At 42.6% G+C, this 25,352-nt stretch overlaps 2 protein-coding genes across 2 annotated transcripts in view; both read right to left on the bottom strand.

Annotated features, from left to right (window-relative positions):
• The window catches only part of LOC114647247 (cytosolic purine 5'-nucleotidase), a 1,192,165-nt gene that overhangs the window by 473,087 nt on the left and 693,726 nt on the right, over positions 1 to 25,352 (bottom strand). The window lies entirely within an intron of this gene.
• Positions 1 to 25,352, bottom strand: part of LOC114647249 (steroid 17-alpha-hydroxylase/17,20 lyase) — a 32,364-nt gene that overhangs the window by 2,005 nt on the left and 5,007 nt on the right. Inside the window, exons 2-7 of the mRNA XM_028795892.2 lie at positions 18,296 to 18,434; positions 12,077 to 12,306; positions 10,782 to 10,868; positions 8,416 to 8,625; positions 4,698 to 4,867; positions 1,373 to 1,476 (exon numbers count right to left, since the gene is read on the bottom strand). Of these exons, the coding sequence (XP_028651725.1) occupies positions 1,373 to 1,476; positions 4,698 to 4,867; positions 8,416 to 8,625; positions 10,782 to 10,868; positions 12,077 to 12,306; positions 18,296 to 18,434 (940 nt within the window). The remainder of the gene's footprint in view (positions 1 to 1,372; positions 1,477 to 4,697; positions 4,868 to 8,415; positions 8,626 to 10,781; positions 10,869 to 12,076; positions 12,307 to 18,295; positions 18,435 to 25,352) is intronic.

Genomic DNA, 25,352 nt, shown 5'->3' with positions numbered 1-25,352 from the left:
TCTTTCCAGTGTTAATTACACAATTTGAGAGATCAATTGATTTTGTTCCTGATTGGTTTTAGTTTGCTGAGACTGAGGTGGTTCTTTGTGAGAAGCTCTGAGCTGCAGGCACACGTCTCGTCTTCTCCACCACGCATGCCCCCATCCAAGTCCTGTTCATGCCTGGCCTGCTCAGCTGGGGCTCTCGTGCTGTCACACGGCACGACTGGGGGGGGACAGCACTTGACGCTTTGACCCCTGTGGAGTGGCATGGTCAGTAGCCCCTCTTTATAGTAAAGTCGTTTCTAACTTTTATATGTTCAGCGTTTGCTCAGGAATATGCTAGTAATTCTCACTTAGGAGCGTACCTTTAATGTTATTTTGGAGACGTTGCTCCTATTCCATCATGTCTAGCCACCATTCTGTATGTTTGTTCTTGTAGGCCACCACCATTTTGGTACTTTTAGATGCTGCCTGCTGCTGGGTGTGTGATGCATGGGGTGGTTTTTTTGCAGTATAAAAATTGCTGATTGGGAAGCATCATCCGAACTAATTCAAGGAAAATCAATTTAGGAAAAGATTGCAGTTTGAAGTTTAGTTTTGGCTTTGCCCTTGAGCTCTGCTGAGCGCTCCTAAGACTCGCGTGTATGGACATCAGCAAACGTCTGCAGGTGGCTTTTTGACCTCCTTTGATCTCTCTTGAGATTTGAACACAACGGGCATAAACCGCAAACTGAGTAACAATCAACGGCGTTTTCAAGGCCTCCTCATCCTGTCAGGAGTGGCAGGAGCCAAAGCCCGTCCTGACAGTAATGGGTACAAGGCAGGACACGGGCCTGGGCAGCCATTCTTTCGCAGGACCCATCCTCACACTCACACGGCTGATTTGCCAGTTTTGACCAATTTAACTTAACACGCATGATTTTGGAGGAAGACCACTCCGGCATGGGGAAAACATTCAAAATGCACACGGACATTGGACCGTAAGGCAGCTTAGCCTTCTTTTGTGTCACCATACTGCCCATTTGAAAAGAAAATGCTCTTGTTTAAGTGTTTGGCACTTCTGCTCACTTGTATAGAAATTTGAACGAGTAACTTCGACATACATGTATATAATAACGTTCTCAATTCTGTTTTGTTCAGGGCAGAGTCACAGGGGTTTGGCTCCAGGTCAGGTGCCAGTCCAACACAGAGCCATGTCCTGCACACACAGTCAATCGTTGCCCAAAATACAAAAGCAAAATGTCACCCAATATCGGCATCTGCTATGTTTCCTACAAAAGAAACCCCGAGAGCCATTTGAAGTGCTGTCAGCATATTTTGTTTGGTTATTCTGTTAGACAGCAGACTGCAGACAGGTTAGCGGTGGGTTTTTTTTTGTTTTTTTTTTTACCAGGATCAAATTTGTCAGGGTCTAGCCAGTCGTTGTCATCGTGATGTATGGACCACAGGTTGATCACAACTCGAGCTCCTTTGGGAATTGTATATTCACCAATGCTGAAAAAGAAAAGAAACAAAATAATAATTCAGTTCAAACTTTGTGCATTTCCTCCAACGTGCTGGCATCAAGCTGGCAAGGAGGACTGCTGAGCATTCATTTCTTAGTACAATGAATTTCAAATTAGATGATGACTGTTAAAATCAATGAGAAATGTGAACACTGGCTAGCCAGCTGTAACACACAGTTCATTTTCTTTCGATTTGTCACATCTCGTCTGTCCGTTTTGCACACTACAGCCTTCCTTTCCGTCTCCCCATAAAGTACTTGGAGATGGTGTCACACTCTTTTCAGTTAAAGGAACATCAGAAAGCTGGACTTCTTATAACACTGGAAGATGCTGAGAAGTTAATCGGCACTGGGAATGCAAAGTTACACACCTGTCAAGAAGAAGGGCACTGCCAGTGGGTAGTAAACCCTTCAGTGACACAAAGGGATATGGAAGTAACTTATCTGGGGCCACCAGAACAGCCTTGAGAGGAAGCTGGAGAGACTGGATACTCAAGGGCTGCAATCCCAGCAGCTCTTACAGTTGCCATAGAGAGCAAGGAGCCATGAGGGAACGGCAAGAGAGCAGAAGACCTCCTGGGCATCACAAAGGCCCCGGTTGGGAGAATCCAAAACATGTTGCCGTTTTAAAGTGGAAGTCTGGGAGGACTGTGTTATGATGATGTGACTTCACTAAATAAGAATGGAAATGGGGCGCGGGGGGGCAGATTGGCATTTTATTAGCAGTCAAAGGTCAATCCTGGGAGAATGATGCTATAATCAGCAAGGCCAGAACGTGAAACCAAAACTGTAATTCAAAGAAAGTGGCGTAGAAGTCAAAAAACAAAACCAAAATATAAGATTAAAGTCTTAGTCAATTAACAAAAGAATTGTTTGGGCAAAAAGTGTATAGAAACATAAATGAGAATGTCAGTTGTTTGATGTACTCGTAAACTTGACCAACCAGTACTTGTATGATGCTGACCTTTATATTTTGCTCTGGTGATGTTACGTGCTGCACACTTCTGACTGACTGCCTTGCAACCATACCAAAGAAAATGTGCACAAAGACGGCAATTCAAAACAGATTTCCTTTAAAATGTTATTAGGAAGGCGTTTATCTTGAGACGAGACGAGACTATTGCCAAGAGTTTTTCAAGTCCCGTCCTCCTCTCAGACATTTACGGTTAACGGCCCTCTCGGTCCTCTCAGCTGTCATTTGTGGGAATGCTTTTCTCAGACACAGTTCCTGTGCTCTCAGCTCTTATAAATTGTTACATTTTCCTCACTTTAAGTTCCCAATAAAAGAAGACGTATTATGTCCAAGTCTTAATGAAGAATTTCCTCCCAAAAGGTTATCAACAGAAGAAATGAGTACACGGGCAATCCTAGCACTGAGAAACAAGGAAGTCAAATGAATTATTGCAAAAATTGTTGATCAGTTACACGGCAAATAGGTTAAATGCGTATCAATAGACTAAGGGCTCGTTTATACTTCACGCTCAGAACGTGTACGCGCCCACAACATGGCTGCCACGTGTTCTCAGCGTTCATTTGATGCGTCCTCTGAGCAGGTCCTTAGAAATTAACGCGACGCGTGCGCAAGTTGCAGTACCAGCAAAAAGTCGAGGGGCGCAGTGTGCTAAAAGTTGGAATGTGACGTCAGAGTTTCTGTTTAAAATCTACATGTGACAGAAAGCTGCTTTGTGGATCCTACGAGATCGATGTGGTTTGATGTGGTGAAGGAAAATGCCGACATACAAATGTATTCGTGGTGCTTTTATATTCAAGCATCGCATATTCCCGATCGTAATGACATGATACGTTTTAAAAGTCTCACATATCGTCATCTGTGCTGTCTTTTTTTCTAGGGCTTCCTTTGCTCCTGACAGCAGCGGATCGCTAGCAATAGATCGCCACAGAGAACACATTAAATGTATGATATTCCAACTCTCTGCACATTTAGAATCCTTAGATTTATACTTGATATCACTTTCATGATGAAAAGCATTAAAGTATGTATATTACATTTTACAGATAAATCGGTAATTTCGTTTAAATAGTGAATACTATTAATAATTACACACACGGGGTGTGTAGGGGTGTTCGCGCTGCTGTCTTGCAGGGAGTCACGTCGCTGATAGTCCCTGCCTGGAGTTTACATGTTTTCCTGCTGGGTTTCCTCAGTGTGCTCCAGTTTCCTTCTAAAGATATGCAGATTTGGGGATTTGGTGCCACTAAAATGACGCTAGTGTATGTGTGGGCTTGTATTCACCTTGCGATGAGCCGAGGCCTCGTCCAGGGATTGTTTCTCACTCGCGCCCAATGCTTGCTGGAATGGACACATCCCAGGATTTGATCAATAAACATCATTTTCAGATATATTGCGGTAAGGTGTCATCGGAATTTAACGGGTGTTCTAGGCAATTCACAACACAGAGAAGCCGAACCTGTTCTCACCGTGATGATATCTCGCACTGCCACCTGGCGGATTCCTCCAGATTTACGTAAAGTACACGCGCAAGTATAAACACTACAGCGCTTGCGTAGCAGGAGCGTCCGCTGCAGCTTGCGTCGCGTCACATCGCGTGAAATATAAATCCGGCCAAAGCTGAAATAGTTGGTGGTGATGGTGCAGAAGATGAAAACATCAACTTACAATATCATGAAGAATATCTACAACTGTTAACACCGTCCGGTCTTCAGGTGCATGTGTGTGACAGTCAGTTGGCCAGTCAGCTGCATCAGAGATGGTGTAGGGGTGTCAGGGGGTAAATACTTGTGTGATCAGTTATTTAGTGTGTTGTATTTCATTTTGACCACTCCGTGTTCATTTTGATTCTAAAGAGTCTTTTCCTGCTGATCAGTGTCAAAAAAGCCAAACTAAATGCACTGTGATTCAATTTTGTGTAACAATAAAATGTGAAATCTTCCAAGGGGGTGAATGCCTCTTATCGGTAGTGATACAGAAATATAGACAGTATTGTTATATATGGCAACGTTTGTAAAATTTAGACAAGTGAAGCTAGCTTAATGGCCTAACAGGTTTATAAATATATGGTGGGGAGGCAGAGAAGTGACAAGCCCCCATTCTTCTACTGAATGTCACTTTTTTTCTCCACACTTTTAGATGTGCTGTCTATATGTACAGATTCACATTTGTCCCAGATATACATTTTTTTATTCATTACATTTAACAAAACTTGTTTTGTAAGATGAATTTTTGAAGTACCTGGAATCTTTGATAGCTACGTGGGGAACGAGCAGTGGAGTCACAGGCCGAATGCGCAGAACCTCCCGGATTGTGGCCTCCAGGTATGGAAGTCTTCCTCTGTCACTCAGGCTGGGTTGTCTGTCCAGCCCGATGTTGTTGTCCATCTCTTCTTGTATCTTCTTCTGGACCTGAGGAGACAGAGGAGTTGAGTGTGAACTCGGCTGAGGCTGGTCTGTGCTCCACTTAAATCAAGAGCACTGGAAAGGACAAATCACTGATCTCTCCAAAAATATCTTTCTATTATAATCAAAAGAAATCTTGGAAGTTTGGAAGGAGACGAGACCTGATTTTATCAGAGAGACACTTTCATGTCCCAAGAGATGAGACTTTGTGTCAAGAGATTTAACCACGCCTGGGGCAAAGAGTAGATGACAAAGTAGAACGTTGTAATGAATTTCAAAATGGTGGTGCGATACACATGCAGAGCAGGTTAGAGATAATGGAAGTACGAAGACTCGAAACTGTCAAAAAAAGGATAGTAAAGTTCGCATTAGCGCAAATAAATGGAAATTATTACTCGGTGAAATAATGGAACAGCGAAAAGAGATTGTATATATTGTTCAGATTTAAACTTTAAGTCAGAGACTTGTAGATCGTCTAATTCATGTTGCCATCAGGAGAAAAAATAATAGTGTTTCTTCCCAGTGAAGAGGCGTATTCACGAGAATTAAAAGATTTGTTGTTTGGTGAAAGTGAAATCCCGCAAGAGAAAATTTCAAGCACGCACACGGTTTAATCATCTCTCATTTGTGTGAATACTATTGTCAGACACATTTCTTGTAGAGAGAAAGAAACGATATTCACTCACGGGCAGTTATACGTTGTATTGTCACGATGTAATTCCAAATACAGAATCAAAATTCAATGCGATATTGATGAAAAGGTAAAAGCGAAAAAGAGATTGAATATATGGACATAGGTGATATGACAGAAGTGTGCTGGCGAGATGCAGCAGCTGATCGAGCAAAGAGGAGGTAAAAAAAACAAACTATTTGTTTCCCATTGTATCACCGTTTAAGAGGGGGTTTCGGAGGTGCGACCACGTCTCCTTGGGGTTCATTCAGGCCCCCTCTTTAAAACAAGAGCGGCAGAGCCACAGAGTTGGCTGGCACGTAGCACAGGCCTAGGGGGTGGGCGAGCGAAGCCCCCTAGTTTTGTAAAAAAATCTATTTGATGCTACGGAAGAGCTTGATGGGCTGAATGGCCTGTTCTCGTCACAGTTGTTGTAATGTTCCATCTTAAAAGTTTTCTTTTGTCTTTTCCACATCTTTGGAGCCTTTGTGTAATTTTTGATTCAGAACTGATAAAGCCTTACTGCACACCCCAGTGTCGCACAATACTGCCTATTTCACAGGCATGGACACCTGGGCCCCTGCTTTCAAAACCTTCTACCTGGACTTTTTACATATTAAACAACGTAAACAAATTGCAATGCTTTTGTTGTGATTAGCTGGCACTTTTTGTATATACAAGGAAAGCCGAACAACATTTGATTTTATTCTACTGAACCCCCAACTCTAATCTCTAAAGGGGAAAGCTAATGAGTGCCCAACACAGTGACCCAGAAGGGTTCTCTTCATCCCTCCAGCTCTACTTACAAAGAGCCGGGCCTTCTACTAACTTGCTCCAAACACTACGTCTAAAAACTCAGAGCAAGAAATGAAAGGATAAAAGAAGGAAACAAAAAGGTGTGGTAAATGGTAGGCAACATGTCCTGCCATCAGTGGAAAGAGAAAAAGAGAGAAGCCATCTCAGTTGCTGCACAAGTCAAGAAGTGCTTACAGGGTTTGAATTTCAGCAAAGCCCATCTGTTACATAAAAATCGAGCATGGTTTCACTTAACAGAGCAGGAGAGTCCAGCTACACTTTCAGAGTTTGCCTCTTTTATGCCATCATTAGAATTTGGAGAAAAAAACAAGCAATTTCAGACAAATCAACTGTCTGTTGAGTAAGCCGAGTGATTTTAATACAGCACCGTACACCGGCGTGATAAAATAAGGGAAGCTTGGCATTTATCCCCGGTTTGTTATGAACATGTCTGCAGTTTCCCTCCAGCATTTTCGGGCCTGCATATCCAGTTTAAGGTCATGCAAAACAAGAATTAAACCTTGGATAGGGCGCCAATATTACACACGTCTGACTCCACATCATTCTATAATAACATGTATTTAGTTGGTGGTGCAAAATTTCCACATTTACCAAACATTCCTTAAAGCTTTGAACCAGAGGGCAGATCTTTCCAATCTTAGGACATTCGATGCGTTAACAGAAATGCAAACTCTAGAGATGTGCGACTAGCGGGTCTACACGAACGTCATACGCAATTACTGAAAATAATCAGAAAACACAATTCTTATCATTCATTAGTTTCTTTGTTTTTTTTTTTTAAACAAAGTGATGTTCATTTGAAGGATACTGGAGCGAATGCTGTGAAATAGTTTAGCTTTCGGATTTGCTTTTACTATTTATTAAGAGTTACTAAGCAGAAAAGAACTCTATCATACGTTGATGCAATCTTACAGCACCAAAGCCAAAAACCTGACAAATTACTTTTCTGACAAACCTGATTTAAATGCCGTAAAAGCAGCTTTAAAGAGCTTGTGCAAATTAAAATATCTTAATTATTTTGATATGTCATGCCACGTGTAGACATTAGTAAATAATAATGTTTACCGTTTTAGTATTGGCCAAAAACTGTTAGTGAACAAACTGAGAATGTGCACATAGTAAGATAAATCAGATAGTCCAGGATAACGTCATTGTTTACAAAAAGCACTCTGAAATCCCCCCAAAGCCAATAGAAAGCCCCTCATTTGTTGTTACCTTTAGGACCACTCTCCCATCTACCACACATGATTGTAAATTAAAAGTATGGAAATTTCAGACCTAACGTGTATACTTCCTATGTGCCATTCTTTACATTTATAAACCATAAATTTCATCAGCCTCAACTTTTTCCCCCGTAATGTAATAATTCTGCTGATTTTTGGATCATCTGCCATTTCTCCAAGTCAGGTATTTTCTGCAAATTTGACCAGTTTGTTATTTATATTCCTATCCAGATCATTCCTATTTCCAGTGCGGCCCCAGCACTGACCCCTAAGGGACTCTGTATTTAACATCCGCTCATTCTGGTAAGGTTCCTTACACCTAACCCTCTGCTTCCTGTGTTTTAGAGAATTTTGAACCCATACACCCTGAAACTGGTCCACTCTTACTTATCAGACTGGCACCAATAATACTGTACATCCTGACCCTCTGGAAATATTTAGTTATAGGGAAAGCTTTAGGATTTAATATTAGTGGTCACTCCCGATTGCTCATTATACTCAGTTGGAATAGAACCACTGTGTTTAAAAAGCAAAGACTTAAACCAGTAAAGAACGGCCTTGTTCCCTGGCCTACACCAATAAGCCTGTTTGGGTGAGCTTTGGATTTGTATATTGCAGAGCATGGCATTATGATGAGGAGCTCCACTGCCAACACTCCAGTTAGTGTGCAGGCATTATCATGTTTGACGGACACCCACAAAGATCACAATCCAGCCATTCTGTAACTTCAAGATTAATCTAAACAATTGTCCACCAACCAAAGGTAATTTTTTTATGCAGTTCTACTTGCTCTGGAAAAAAATATCTGCATAGATATGTGATCTCTCACTTCTTTGCATGCTTACCTCTGGATAGTGAATAAGATATGCAATCATCCACTTCATGACTGTAGAGGTGGTCTCCACTCCGGCCCCAAAGATGTCTGCCAAGGTCATAAGCACGTGGTCATCTGTAAGGCCCACCTCCTTTACACGCATGTCATCGTTTTCTAAATTGCGCTTGGCTCGCAAAAATGAATCCATCAAGTCTTTTTCTTCATCAGCATTAAAGTCTGTCTAAAGTAGACATAACAAAACTCAGCAAGACTTTAGGAATCGAATAACATCTCCAGAAGCTTTTACAGCTGTCTGTTCACAGCAAAATCTTCCACATGCAAGCACCACACCTCAAATCAACTCCAGGCCTTTTATCTGCTTAATTGATAATGACATAACAACGGACTTGCCCACACCTGCCCATGAAATAGCCTTTGAGTCAACTGTCCAATTACCTTTGAGCCCCTGAAATGAAAGGATTGTGTTCAAAAAATGTTTTAGTTGCCTCACATTTTTATGCAATCGTTTTGTTCACCCCACTGAATTAAAGCTGAAAGTCTGCACGTCAACTGCATCGGAGTTGTTTCATTTAAAATTCATTGTGGTAATGTACAGAACCAAAATTAGAAAATAATTATTTTACTCTCGATTATAATAAGAATCTTATAATATTTATGTGAATTTTATGTGTTGGGCCCCTAAAGTTTTGTTGTGTAAGAAATTTACAGTTTAAAAATGTAAAGATAATATTTTTAAAGACCAGTTTTTCAATGCTACACTTTTTCATTAAATATTGGGTCCACCATTTGGGGGCCCCCGAAATTGCGGGGCCCATAGCATATGCTACATGTGCCTACTGGTTAATCCGGCACTGTACTGAGGTGTAACACAAAAACAAAAGCCCAATTACAGTATTTAGTCTTGTTTCAACTTTGACTGTTTTGTCCATTGATCATCAAATATATATCTTTTAGGTGTGGCGATGTGCTGTATCAGCGCATGCTGTCTCTGTAGGCTTTTTTTAATTTAATTTTCTTGGTATTGTTTTCTTATGTGTCGTCTTGTTGAAGTTATTTAAGTCGTATTTTTTTTTTTTCATATCCTGGTATTCTAAAATTCTACATATCAAATCCATCCGTCCATTTTCCAATCCGCTGAATCCAAACACAGGATCACGGGGGGTCTGCTGGAGCCAATCCCAGCCAACACAGGGCACAAGGCAGGAACCAATCCCGGGCAGGTTGCCAACCCACCGCAGGACATATCAAATTATTCAATAAATTCATAATAAATATTCAAATAGAGACCACACTCATATGTCTGTTTTGAATTATTTGGACATAATTAGTGGTTACATTATTCGATAAAATAGTCGATAGATTAATCGTTTAAAAATAATCATTTGTAGCAGCCCTAGACGACACCCTAGCTGAAATATAACAGATTATTCACTTATGCCTGCATCAGTGCAATGTAAATGTTTGTGATGGCAGGCCAACGTGAACTTTTTCACTACCTGCCTAAGTGATGTCTGAAAGTGAGGATGTTTCTTGAGGGACTGACTACTTCCCTATAAATATCATATCCTACCTACTACACCAAACCATGATCAGCCTAAGGCAGGGGTAGGCAACGTCGGTCCTGGAGTGCCACAGTATGTGCAGGTTTTTGTTCCAACCCAGTTCCTTAACGAGAACTCAATTATTGCTGATGAAGCACATATTGCTTAAGTGACATTTTAATGCTTCATTTTAGTGGTCTCGCTTGTTAAGGTTCTCCAACCTTAATTGCTTATTTCAATCTTAAACTGCTGCATTCAGTGTTTTAATTGCTCCTTATTAGCAATAAGATGTAAAAGACAAAGCAGCCAGCAGTTCTCCAGCTAGCTTTTTTCCAATTACATCTGTGTGTGTTCATCATGCACGGTTTGATTTAATAAAACACTTAATTGAAAAATGTGACAGACTGAAAATGATCTGTTTTAGGCTTCATATCATTTGGATGATATCCTTGGAAAGGAAAAAAATCTACGATATAACAGCCTTACATTGCACAGACTAACAAGCCATAAAATTAAATAAGGTCTGAGATTGGCAATGATTGGTTTCTAATTAAGCAATTGGGTTGGAATGAAAACCTGTGGCCACTGCGGCTCACCAGGACCGACGTTGCCTACCCCTGGCCTAAGGACTCTTCTAGACAAGAGGACTTAAAGCAAATGCTGTATGCTGCTTTGAAAAACTGCATTCTGTCTTCTCCGTTTTATAGTGAGTATTATTGGAAAGTTTTGAAAAACCAAAGCTGATTGTGAAGAAATCACAGGGTATTGCATTTCTTCCCCAATAGTTAACTATTACAATTCCACAAATTCTCCAGAAGAATTTTTAGCTACTTACTTTACGTTCATTGTATTTCTTATTCAGAAGCTTATCTCTCTCCGCTACACTCTTCTTCAGAATCTGTAGATCTTTATTAGGGAAGAGCTTTGGGAAAAAAAATGGAATAAAGTACACCAGTTAGGAACATCCTGACTATGGCATGAAGTGCACATAACTCGCAGGTGAGTCCAGTTTTGTCTTCTTTTTAAAGAAATACAATTGTAAATGAAAAGCTCAGAGCAGGCCCCTTCTGGATGAAGTTAGGCTTTGTGCTTTTGCCTAGTTTGTCATGTCCTGCTGTTCTTTACACATCTGTGTTGAGCCTGTTTTATCATTTAGTTTCAAGTAGCTCACTGTATCATTTTGTACTTTAGGCATTTGATGACTGTGTTGTTAGGACGCCTGCTCGGTGGCACCAGGCACAATGTCATAGATGCTTCACTTTAAATCCCCATGTAGCATTCAGCACATTATCTGAGGTTATGAATTCATCCCTCAAACAATTTCAGTCTTTGTGCTCTTAAGATTTCATATATTCTATTTTATGACTCATAGGATTCTGTTTCTGTGTTATGGTACAAAATACAATATTTTTGTTAATTCTATTTTGTTTATAATTTGTGCACTGTAACTGACGACTCATACGGCCATGATTCATCTCATCAATAATGTCACCGGATGCTCTGGTATAAATAAGTAGAAAGTATCATTCAATAGGATAAAACTTGAATCTCTAGCAGTACTTTTTCATTTCAGCGTCTAGTGCTAGGTTCATCTCAACTTTATGATCTACAGTATCCTTGAGTTTGAATTTTTGTTTGCTCTTTGCTCAATATATTTTTGATCTTTTGCCTGATTCGTGTTGCTGTGTCCTGATGTTTCTCATTCTGCCACAATAATCCTGGAGATGCCATTTCATATAATTCCTGTCGTGGTTTAGGGTTTTAGCATCTTAATTCTGGAGACTTCTCTTTTAGTTAATGACTCCTGTTATTCCTTGGTCCTACAGTTTACATCTTCTGTTCTTGGCAGCAGCTTTCTCTAAGTTTTTAGACACTGACTCTCATTGCAGTTTCTCAATTGCGCACACATGTCACAGCCAGTGTTCTCTGGCTGTTCAGATTGTCTTTTCCAGAAGATAATTCAAGGATTTTAGCACAAACTAAAAGAGCAAGTGGTCTTTGTCTATGCTGTGGTCCAACAGATCCTTAATTGAATCCAGCAATGATGTCACAGAAATAACAAATATGAATTAATAAAATTTCTAATTAGTGTTTTTCTAAACAAAGTATCTTTTATTAATGAATCATTACCTGCAACCATGGGAAGATGTCCACCAGGCTGTCTTTAGCAACAGTGTCCACAATGCCTTGGCTGTACTTGAGCATGGATTCAAACTCTGGGTCCCCACGTTTATATGAAGAGTTGAAGCAAAGAGTGCACACGACGTTAGTGATGGCTCGAGTCAGCTCTGGGGCCATGTCGATGGAGATATGCTGGTACTCTGTCAGAGTCTCACACATGGCGTTAGCTTCCCTGGAGACTGAGTTAGAGAAAGAGGGAAAATAATAGCCTCTAAATCACTGGAAAGGTCATGACAAAAAGTAATAATTGAGAGAGGACAGTGTACAATTATAGTGAAATTATTATTGGTATGTTAACAATTAATGGTACAACTGCACAGTAATACAACAATACAGAACAATAAATACAAAACTGCAGAGTACGAAATTCTGTGTAAAAGCTAACAACATACAGCCTGGAGTAATAAAAATGAAGTACAGGTGCTGGTCATAAAATTAGAATATCATGACAAGGTTGATTTATTTCAGTAATTCCATTCAAAAAGTGAAACTTGTATATATTAGATTCATTCATTACACACAGACTGATGTATTTCAAATGTTTATTTCTTTTAATGTTGATGATTATAACTGACAACTAATGAAAGTCCCAAATTCAGTATCTCGGAAAATCAGAATATCAATTAAGACCAATGCAAAAAAAGGATTTTTGGAAATGTTGGCCAACTGAAAGGTATGAACATGAAAAGTATGAGCGTGTACAGCACTCAATATTTAGTTGGGGTCCTTTGGCCTGGATTACTGCAGCAATGTGGCGTGGCATGGAGTCAATCAGTCTGTGGCACTGCTCAGGTGTCATGAGAGCCCATGTTGCTCTGATAGTGGCCTTCAGCTCTTCTGAATTGTTGGGTCTGGCGTATTGCATCTTCCTCTTCACAATACCCCATAGATTTTCTATGGGGTTAAGGTCAGGCGAGTTTGCTGGCCAATCAAGAACAGGGATACCATGGTCCTTAAACCAGGTACTGGTAGCTTTGGCACTGTGTGCAGGTGCCAGGTCCTGTTGGAAAATGAAATCTGCATCTCCATAAAGTTCGTCAGCAGCAGGAAGCATGAAGTGCTCTAAAACTTCCTGGTAGATAGCTGCATTGACCTTGGACTTCAGAAAACACAATGGACCAACACCAGCAGATGACATGGCACCCAAACCATCACTGACTGTGGAAACTTTACACTGGACCTCGTGCAACGTGGATTCTGTGCTTCTCCTCTCTTCCTCCAGACTCTGGGACCTTGATTTCCAAAGGAAATGCAAAATTTACTTTCATCAGAGAACATAACTTTGGACCACTCAGCAGCAGTCCAAAGGCGAGACGCTTCTGACGCTGTCTCTTGTTCAAGAGTGACTTGACACAAGGAATGCGACAGCTGAAACCCATGTCTTGCATACGTCTGTGCGTGGTGGTTCTTGAAGCACTGACTCCAGCTGCAGTCCACTCTTTGTGAATCTCCCCCACATTTTTGAATGGGTTTTGTTTCACAATCCTCTCCAAGGTGCGGTTATCCCTATTGCTTGTACACTTTTTTCTACCACATCTTGTCCTTCCCTTCGCCTCTCTATTAATGTGCTTGGACACAGAGCTCTGTGAACAGCCAGCCTCTTTAGCAATGACCTTTTGTGTCTTGCCCTCCTTGTGCAAGGTGTCAATGGTCGTCTTTTGGACAACTGTCAAGTCAGCAGTCTTCCCCATGATTGTGTAGCCTACAGAACTAGACTGAGAGACCATTTAAAGGCTTTTGCAGGTGTTTTGAGTTAATTAGCTGATTAGAGTGTGGCACCAGGTGTCTTCAATATTGAACCTTTTCACAATATTCTAATTTTCCGAGATACTGAATTTGGGACTTTCATTAGTTGTCAGTTATAATCCATCCATCCATCCATCCATTTTCCAACCCGCTGAATCCGAACACAGAGTCACGGGGGTCTGCTGGAGCCAATCCCAGCCAACACAGGGCACAAGGCAGGAAACAATCCTGGGCAGGGTGCCAACCCACCGCAGGACACACACAAACACACCCACACACCAGGGCCAATTTAGAATCGCCAATCCACCTAACCTGCAAGTCTTTGGACTGTGGGAGGAAACCAGAGTACCTGGAGGAAACCCACGCACACACGGGGAGAACATGCAAACTCCACGCAGGGAGGACCTGGGAATCGAACCCAGGTCCCCAGATCTCCCAACTGCGAGGCAGCAGCGCTACCCACTGCGCCACCGTGCCGCCCGTCAGTTATAATCATCAACATTAAAAGAAATAAACATTTGAAATACATCAGTCTGTGTGTAATGAATGAATCTAATATACAAGTTTCACTTTTTGAATGGAATTACTGAAATAAATCAACTTTGTCATGATATTCTAATTTTATGACCAGCACCTGTAGAATAGGACAGTAGAATAAAGTATTGTTAAATGAGGTGTTGCAATCACTAGCAGCAGTGTAGAAATGCAGCAGTAAAGTGGCAGTTCTGAGCTTCAGTAATAATAATAATTAATAATAAAGTGCAGCTCAGATAAAGTTAAACAGTCCCTACAGTATGTGCAGTGTTTCAGCCTGGATCCCTTCCCAGCTGGTTTTCAGATTCTTTTTTAATGTCATTTTTTTATTTTAAGGCAGCATTATGTCAAGAAAACTGTAACAAAAAGCATCACAGATGGAAGTATCTGTCAGCCTTTGGCTTGTAAAACCTAAAGGGCAGATAAAGAATCTTATAAAATAAAAATTTATTGTCAAAAATGCTCTGAAGCACAAGAATCCCCAAAAAGTGCAAAAGGCCCAGAAGAAGGTGCCTTAAATAACAATCGTACTCCCAGGCAAATCAGTCAGTCAGTCAGTCATTATCCAACCCGCTATATCCTAACACAGGGTCACAGGGGGTCTGCTGGAGCCAATCCCAGCCAGCACAGGGTGCAAGGCAGGAAACAAACCCCGGGCAGGGCGCCAGCCCACCGCAGGGTGCACACACACGCACCAAGCACACACTTGGGACAATTTAGGATCGCCAATGTACCTAACCTGCATGTCTTTGGACTGTGGGAGGAAACCCATGCAGACACGGGTAGAACCCGGGAAGCGAACCCAGGTCTCCTTACTGCGAGGCATCAGCGCTACCACTGCACCACCGTGCTGGTGCTTTTGCGTGACACAAAAGAGTTTGTTAAGCCAATCCGGTTGCAATGATGGCTTCAGTGCATCTCTTCAAAGAGAAAGGTACTTATATTGAAATGCTTATAAAATATACGCAAATTAGCAAGGGGTCATTTCCAAACTCAACCATCCATCCACACATCTCTTTCTGAAACTGCTTAATCCAATTCAGAGCGGGGACTGTTTAGGCCGTCTCAGTGGCAAGTGGCATAAGCGTAAGACTCACTTACGCAAACAACGTTGAACTAACCTTACAGTATGTTTATTGATCATTTTATCAGGGATTTAGCTGGAACATACCAAGAACTATGAAGGATTCACAATGCCCAAATGTCATTTGCTTTTATGTACTATAGTGGCTTTCATGTCGCTGATGGTTCAGGTTAGCATTGAGTGCTGCATATGGAGCCACAAAGAGCAGAAGGTTCACTGACAACCTGAGCAGCCAGCATTGCCCACCAAAACCTCAGTCCTGTGGATTGATATCTGGCTCCTTAGCTTGTCCAACAATAATCTCAAAGCAAGTTAAACAGGAGCTTAAGTAAAGGAAATTAAAAACAAGTTGAAACAAGCTGGGGCACCTCCAGCTGCTTATTTCTTCCATAGAGAGTGGAAAAGCACATTGCGTGGTGGGAGAACAAACAGCTGCTGGTGAAGCCTGCTGCAGGGATTGCCTTCTTTTTCATATTAATGGACTTACTGTATATTCAAAAGTCCATGTGGAAGCTCGGTTTGTTTGGTAACACTTTAGGTTAAGCACTACAATAACTGCCCTTACAAAGACCTTAACATAGCCATCCTTTGGCCTTAACAACACTCACAAAGCGTCAATAAAGTGGTTCTTCATCTCTGTGCGTTATGGTTTTTGTTACTTTGGTAAAATGACTTGTGAATATGAAGGATTTGCAGGTCTTATACTGAAATATGCAATATAAAGAGAAGTGTGTTTCACTTACGTCACCTCTGACCACTCCAGAATGAACTTATTTTAGTAGGCCACATTGTAGAGATGAATAAACACTTTATTGATGCCTTATGTTAAACAGACCAAAAGTTGCCTTTGTTAAAAATCTTGTTACATAAAAGTATATGAAAAATACAGTAGATGCATTTTTGCAATGCCTAAAGTGTTACCTTTTCATTAAGGTTTGCAAATTTAAATTAAATGAAAACTAGACAAACTGTCAACAGATCTCAAAAGAAATAATCAATAGAAGTTGCATCACTAATGCCAGTCATTTCTTGGCTGAATTCCTGCATCTCCGCTAATTCTCTCAAGTTGCTTCAGCCCATCAAGAACACAAAAAGGTCCTGGAGGACTCCTTCGTCAGCTTGACGGCATCCCTCACCGCCGGTGTCCACCAACAGGTTCGGGGATTGCCGCCACGACAGGCACCGACCACCTTACGGCCACAGCTCTGGTCAGCCGACTCAACAATAGAGGCACGGAACATGGTCCATTCGGACTCAATGTCCCCCACCTCCCTCGGGATGTGGTTGAAGTTCTGCCGGAGGTGGGAGTTGAAGCTGCTTCTGACAGGGGACTCTGCCAGATGTTCCCAGCAGACCCTCACAACACGTTTGGGCCTACCAGGCCTGACCGGCATCCTCCCCCACCATCGAAGCCAACTCACCACCAGGTGGTGATCAGTTGACAGCTCTGCCCCTCTCTTCACCCGAGTGTCCAAGACATGTGGCCGCAAGTCCGACGACACGACCACAAAGTCGATCATTGAACTGAGGCCTAGGGTGTCCTGGTGCCAAGTGCACATACAGTATGAACACCCCTATGCTTGAACATGGTGTTCATTATGGACAAACCGTGATGAGCACAGAAGTCCAATAACAAAACACCGCTCGGGTTCAGATCGGGGGGGGCCATTCCTCCCAATCACGCCCTTCCAGGTCTCACTGTCATTGCCCAAGTGAGCATTGAAGTCTCCCAGCAGAACGAGGGAGTCCCCAGAAGGTATGCCCTCTAGCACCCCCTCCAGGGACTCCAAAAAGGGTGGGTACTCCAAACTGCTGTTCGGTGCATACGCACAAACAACAGTTAGGACCCGTCCCCCCACCCAAAGGCGGAGGGAGGCTACCCTCTCACCCACCGGGGTAAACCCCAATGTACAGGCTCCAAGTCGGGGGGCAATAAGTATACCCACACCCGCTCGGCGCCTCTCACCGGGGGCAACTCCAGAGTGGTAGAGTGTCCAGCCCCTCTCAAGGAGATTGGTTCCAGAGTCCAAGCTGTGCGTCGAGGTGAGCCCGACTATATCTAGCCGGAACCTCTCAACCTCACGCACAAGCTCAGGCTCCTTCCCCTTCAGAGAGGTGACATTCCACGTCCCAAGAGCCAGCTTCTGTAGCCAAGGATCGGACTGCCAAGGTCCCCGCCTTCGGCCACCACCCAACTCACACTGCACCCGACCTCCTTGGCCCCTCCCATAGGTGGTGAGCCCATAGGAAGGGGGACCCATGTTGCCTCTTCGGGCTGTGCCCGGCCAAGCCCCATGGGTGTAAGCCCGGCCACCAGGCGCTCGCCATTGAGCCCCACCTCCAGGCCTGGCTCCAGAGGGGGGCCCGGTGACCTGCGTCCGAGCGAGGGAAAATGCCGTCCAAATTTTTCATTCATCATAGAAGGTTTGTTTAACCGCGCCTTGTCTCATCCCTCACCTAGGACCAGTTTGCCTTGGGTGACCCTACCAGGGGCATAAAGCCCTGGACAGCAGAGCTCCTAGGATCATTGGGACACGCAAACCCATCCACCAAAATAAGGTGGCGGTTCAAGGAGGGGTGATTACAACACTACTCTGTAATTTATTCCATGTGTCTATAGTTGTCTGTGTGAATAAAAACTTTCTAATGATTGTGTGAAATCTTTCAAAGTATTAGCTACAATAATTTCCTTCATATTTTTAAACACTTCACCCATGTTTCCTCTCTGTCTCATTTTCACACCTTTGTTTCAGCCACGATTTGGTGAACCCTCTGCAGATATAAAATACCAATAGACAACTTACTGATTCTCTCAAGAGAGGCTGAGCCTTCACCAAACATGTTGAGTGAATTGTGAACGAGCTTTCTGTGAAACCTCCAGGCAGGGCCGTAGTCTGAAAAGGCAATGCCTTTGCCTTCTCGAGTTAAAATATCAGTTGTGACCTGCAGATCAAAAATGAAAAAAGAATTAGATATAGAACCAGACTGTGTCTTCATTTATTTATTTTTCTTAAAAGTAATATTGTCCTGAACTAACAGGGGTTCATCTATTTTCTTAATTCTCATCGGAAAAACCACATTGAGAAAATGGATTTGTTAATTAGTGATGCCTCATATTATACAGATAGTACTTTATTTGCCCAGGGGATATTTAGCTTTTAACAGAAGTTCAAGAAATATTATAAGAAAACTGCAACAAACCCCTCAAACACATGCAAGAATTACAAGAAAAGAGCAAAAAACAACAGACGTTTCTAAAGATAAACAGAGCAGTGAGGCATTATAAAGGTGTATTACTATAAAGGTGTTTCTTTATGGACTTCTGCTGATTTGTTTGCTAAATATCCTCAATGTTAGTTTGCCATGGAGAGGATGTGCAGTTCTGTTCATAATGGTACTCCGTTTTGTTAGGATTCTCTCCTCCTCCATTAGCTCTGCTCCTCTACTAGTGTGTCCCATAACTGACCCTGCTCCTTTGTTTTGGTTGGCCTCTCTTGAAGTGATGTTACCAGCCCAGCACACCACAGTATAGAGAGATGCAGTGGCCATCACAGAGTTGTAGAAGATGTGAAGGATGTCACTACCCACATTAAACGAGTTTGGTCTCCTGAGGAAAAAGAGCCTGCTCTGACTTTTCTTATATAGTTTCTCTGTGTTATGAGACCAGTCCTGTCTGTCATTGATGTGGACCCCCAAGTACTTGTAGCAGTGCACCACTTCTATATACATCCAGTCCCTGAATAGTGATCAGATATTGAGGCTCTTTGGTGCTGAGAAAGTCCATAAGCAGTTCCTTCGTTTTGCTGCTGTTAAGATGCAGACAATTCTCTTTGCACCAAGAAACAAAGTTCTCCACTTGACTCCTCTCCTCTGTCTCATCCCCTTTATCAATACGCCCCAATAAGTGCAGAATCACCTGAGAATTTCTGCAGATGACATGACCGGATGTTATAGTTGTAGTCTGAGATGTACAGAGTGAAGGAGACAGGACTGTTCCTTGGGCTGTTCCAGTGTTGCTCACATCCGTATCAGAATCACAGTCATTGAGCCTCACAAACTGAGGTTGGCCTGACAGATAGTCCATTATCCAGGACACCATAGGCTCATCCACCTGCAGATCTCTGAGTTCTCCCCTTAACTGGGAAGGCTGGATGGCACTGAAGACACTGGAGAAATTGAAAAACAGAATCCTCACAGTGCTGCCATGTTTATCCAGGTGAGAATAAGCTTTGTGCAGCAAGACCAACAATTGCATCCTTAATTCCAATTTTTGTCTGGTAGGCAAACTGCAGTGTGCCCAAGTGTTCTTTCATAAGAGGAATGGTACATATAGTGCTGGACCAGCCACTCAGTGGTCTTCATGATGTGAGATGTAAGGACCACTGGCTTGTTTGGAACTGTAGCTATACAGTACAGGATGTCTTGAACAACAGCAGCACGTCCTGGAGCCTTAGTGACAGCCTGGACAGGTGACAGAGGACACCACAAAGTTGGTCAGCACAGGTCTTATATGTTAATGTTTGGCACCTGAGTGTGTTTGTGTGCTGTTTTTGTTGTTTTTCAGAATATTTATGCATTTTTTTTTGGCTTTTCATGACCCCTCTGTGCATGCGGAATTGTGTGGTAATGACTTCATCAGATAGCTCATTGCTGTAACCACAGGTGCTCATGGAGGTGCCACCATGTGTGTTCACAGGCACAGCCTCACTGTATATAAAGTAAATAGCAAGCAGGTCTGAAGATCTATAAAGTGTAAGGATATGCACAGCATTACATGGAGGAAGAGTCAGTCTAACATCCAATGAGAATACTTGTTATTGGCCGGCCCTAGTGGGTGTCTGGTGTGTGTGTGCCTGTGATGGACTGGTGGCCCTGTCCAGCGGATTGTCCTGCCTTGCGCTCTATTCTTGCTGGGATTGGCTCCAGCCCCCTGTGACCCTGCCCTGGAATAACGGGTTTAGACAAATGGTATGATGGTTTGTTTATAGATTTTTATTTTCTTTACCTAAATTTATTATACTGATCCTTAGTTTGTTTAGGAAACAGGCTACCTACCTCCTTCATATGAATTAAATGGGAAATGATTGTTTTACATTTTTTCATTCAAGTAGGTCATTTTAACAGCTGTTCAGTTGTGTCAACCTTCTCACGTATCATCCATCCATTGTCCAACCCGCTGAATCCGAACACAGGGTCACTGGGGTCTGCTGGAGCCAATCCCAGCCAACACAGGGCACAAGTCAGGAACCAATCCTGGGCAGGGTGCCAACCCACCGCAGGACAAACACAAACACACCCACACACCAAGCACACACTAGGGCCAATTTAGAATCGCCAATCCACCTAACCTGCATGTCTTTGGACTGTGGGAGGAAACCGGAGTGCCCTGTGGAAAGCCACATGGATGCGGGGAGAACATGCAACCTCCATGCAGGGAGGACCCAGGAAGCAAACCCAGGTCCCCAGGTCTCCCAACTGCGAGGCAGCAGAGCTACCCACTGCGCCACCGTGCCGCCCCTTCTCACGTATCACGAATTCATTTACTATTTATGCCCCCTGGTGGATGGGCTGTTGAACTGAACCCCACAAGCATTTCAGCTTAAAGACTTTTGATGTCCAAGTTGTATCTTCACGATACAAAGTTTTAAGCCCTTTTCTATTGCATATGGATGCTGGGCACACTAGAGCTCGATTATAAGTTGCTAGAACAGACAAAGTCTTTTTAAAATTTATAAAACATGCTTCACTTTAAGCCACAATTCTATGTGGCACATCAATATATATCACCAAAGGAGATCTTGATATGCCATTCCTATTAAAACGTTAACAGTTTCCTATTAGAATAGCTTTTGCAAATACAATTGATAAATCTCAATTTGTTGAGCCCAACATTCAAAAAAGTTGTTTTATTTAATAGAGAGAAAGAAACAAAATTCAGTCACGTTTGCGTTGATGCATATGTAACAATTCCCATGAAAATAATAATCTGTTTAAATTGTACATCCACATCCCCATACGCGAGCGGCAGAACCACAAAGAGGCCAGCGTGTAGCACAGGCTGGGGGTGTTGGTGAGCAAAGCGAGCAGCGGGCAAAGCCCCCTAGTAATTTACTTAAAATGAATCCAATTACGCCACCTCTCCACTTTCCTGGGCCTCTGGATGATCTCAAGTACTTCTTGGAGATTTCGGTTTGACACCAGACATACTCCTCTTGGTACAGGCTTTAGGAGATCACAGGGAGTCTGGTGTTGTGAGCGGAGTGAGGATATGGCCTCACCTGTAAGGGTGGAGGAGGAAGAAGAGATGGCCAGAACATTAATAGGAGGTGGAGGAGGGCGAAAGTGGAAGGTGTTGTTAGTGCTAGAAAGGGCACAGCAGAGGAAAGTTAGGCCCAGGTGGCACCGTGTTTGCTATTTTCATTGTGTTCACTTTTTGCCGTTAACTCCTTCAAATCATACCCTTCCTCGTATTCCTTATTTGTTCCTCCAGTAAACAACCTTTAGTTGCAGATCTGAACTTGTCTAGTTATCATTCTGTTTTAGAGTCTACTCACAAGTGCCCATTTATTAAACAAAAAGATAACCAAAGGGCACTGAAAACAACAAATCACCTCAACATACTCCAACCGTTCCATTCTGATTAAGTCCAAAGTTCAGGCAGAAGGTCAGCAATGATGGTGAACCGGCTTTACAAGTACTGTGTTTAAACCATGAAGCCCAAAAAGAATATTTTAGATACTGTATATGGGATTAAACCCCGAAATAAAAAAAAGAACTTTAAGCTTAAAAATGAGCTTTTACAACAAGGGTAAATATCCCAAGACCACTATTAGTAACTAGAGCTTTAATGGTGTCAGGAAAGCTTTTAAAAGTGAATGTCTCAAATGATCTGGGTAACCCCATCCTGCATGGGTTCAAAGGAAAAAGGGACAGCACAATTAATAAACAAGATACAAGATAACGAACACAATGGAAAACATGAACAAATAAAGTAAAATTCATAAAAGATAGCTGAGCAAACCAAAGCCAAGGACAGAGTCGCAGCTAAACCCTGACTTTTGAGCACGTCCCTTTATCATTTTGAACACTTTGGGAGTGAACTCTCATGAAGGCCTCTGTGCAGCAGACACCTGTGTTGTCCATCAGCTTTTGCTGGATTCACCACAAGGTTTAAAACGTGTAGGACTGTCTGCCAGAGTGCAGTCCTCCCACTTGTTATGTCTGTCTCACTTTTCTGCTTTGTAACATAAGATAAAGCATCCTTTTTTTCCTGTGATTCGCCAAAATATGCCGGTTGCTGATAAGCTGTTCTTATTTTCTTCTAACCTGACCTCATCATATACATTCAGTATTTTTTTCCATCCGTCCATCCATCCATTCATTTCCTAACCTGCTAATCCCGCCGAGGGTCACAGGTGCCTCACGTGGTTTGTTCCTGCCTTGTGCCCAGTGCTGCCAGGCAAACGTCTATCTGCCTGTGACCCGGACATGGGGTATGTTGGATAATCTAAAGTTGTGCATCCCTCATGACCTTTCCCTGAAATATCTGAAAAGATCTTTTGTATTGATCACAGAGGTTTGAGGGTCCGCACATTGGTAGCACTGTGCCTTGCAGTAAAGCAGGGGTGCCCAATACGTCGATCGCGATCGACCGGTAAATCGGAAAGGTAGTGCAGGTACATCGCGTTACATTAAAAAAAAATGTTTTTAAATGTTAGTCTGTCATATATTCTCCCTATGGCATTTACCGCTTGATTGACATACAGGGCGGCCAGTCTCTCTTTTCTTCTAACACACGGGTCATCCCGCACGCACGATCAAACGCGCGAGCTACTGCAAAACTCCGGCTATCTAGGTGATCGAGTTAGTCTTCCAATTTATATCAACTAAAGAAGGGATTTAAATAAATGTTCTTGGTGTATGGACTGGATTTGGAATTGGAAGAGGATTTTTTTTCCTCACAATGTCACAATCGAAGTGCGTTTGTCTGATCTGCCAATCTATCACTGATATTCCAAAGAAGGAAAATGTGGAAAGGCACTGTCGAACTGTTCATAAAAACTACGAAACTGACTTCCTTCCGAAGAGCGATCTGAGAAAGAGAAAGGAGAGGGAACTAAAATCGCAGTTAATCGGACAGCCGTCATTTTTCACTCGGCTGAATCCAAAAGCAAAGGCAGACACACCGAAGCAAAAGGGGGCGCGAATGTTGCCATATGTGGCGTAATTTCGCTATTCGTAGGAAAATTGTAAACTTGTAGCGGTGTATCGGCAGCAAAAACTATGGGAATTAATTATATTAGGGTTTCAAAAAACGTTAGGGGGGGGGGGGCGCGATTAAAACTGTTATGAAAACTTGGGTCGCAAATACTTAAAGGTTGAGAAACGCTGCATTTACGAAAGATGTTGAGGGCGATTCACCCGCATCACAAATTGTAACACTGTTTCACCTAACACTCCTCTACAGTGGAGGATGAGATTTTGACACTACAGGATGACATTCAGCTGAAGTATGGGGCTCATGGACAGTTTTGGAACTTACTCACAGAGGAAAAGTACCCAAACATGAGGAAACGTGCCACCTCCTTGACTGTATTATTCGGCTCTACTTATTTATGCGAGTCAGCTTTTTCCCACATGAAGATTATTAAATCCAAATACCGTAGTGACCATAAATGTATTGAATTGTTATTGTGCCATAAGGGTTATTCAGTTATGCATGGTACAACAACATATATTTTATGTATAAAGTATACTATATATATATAATATACATATATATATACACAGTATATATTATCCTTTTTAATGTAGGTATTTCATTTCGACCTGCTCTTTTTAAAAGTAGCTCGCAAGCCGAAAAAGTGTGGGCGCCCCTACAGTAAAGAGACTGGAGATCATGTCTTGTGTAGAGCTTGCATGTTCTCCCAGTGTTTCCTTCATGTGCTACACTTTCCTCCCACAGTCCAAAGCCATGCATATTAGGTGGACTGGCTAAATTGGCCCTTGTGTGTGTGTGTGTGTGTGTGTGTGTTCACCTTGAAATGGGCTGACATGCCATCCGGGGATTGTTCCTTGCCTTGTGCCCGGTGTTGGCTGGGATTGGTTTCAGCTGCCATATGAACCTGCTCTGAATAAGCTTAGTTTGGAAGATGGATGAATGGTGTTTGGAAAAGATCAAGGTGTACACCTGCCATTGCAAATCACTTCTTGTCAGGGTCTGTTCTGCCAGCCTGTTTGGTGTATTTAGAATGGTGAAGGTTTAACAGCTAAAGGTGCCCCCTGCATTCACTCACGGTATTCGTATTCAGAAATGTGACTTGAAATTTTCCAGTTTCAGATGATGAGTGTTTGGCACTTTGGCACACAGAGCACTCTATTAATCACTTGATATTTGATCCGTTCTGATTAGGTTATATTAGAAAAATGTTCCAAGAGGAAATTCAGATGCGTACAGCAGAAGAAACATAAAAACAAACATACAGACTCACAGGACAAATAATACAACCAATCAATCAAACATCCATCCATCCATTTTTCACCCCGCTGAATCCGAACACAGGGTCACGGGGGTCTGCTGGAGCCAATCCCAGCCAACACAGGGCACAAGGCAGGAACCAATCCCGGGTATGGTGCCAACCCACCACAGGACACACACAAACACACCCACACACCAAGCACACACTAGGGCCAATTTAGAATCGCCAATCCAACTAACCTGCATGTCTTTGGACTGTGTGAGGAAACCGGAGTACCCGGAGGAAACCCACGCAGAACACGGGGAGAACATGCAAACTCCATGCAGGGAGGACCCGGGAAGCAAACCCGGGTCCCCTAACTGCGAGGCAGCAGCGCTACCAC

This window comes from Erpetoichthys calabaricus, chromosome 2, assembly GCF_900747795.2.
Source record: "Erpetoichthys calabaricus chromosome 2, fErpCal1.3, whole genome shotgun sequence".
NCBI lineage: Eukaryota > Metazoa > Chordata > Cladistia > Polypteriformes > Polypteridae > Erpetoichthys > Erpetoichthys calabaricus.
The sequence above is the reverse complement of the archived record's forward strand: the minus strand, read 5'-3'. Positions and strand labels throughout refer to the sequence as shown.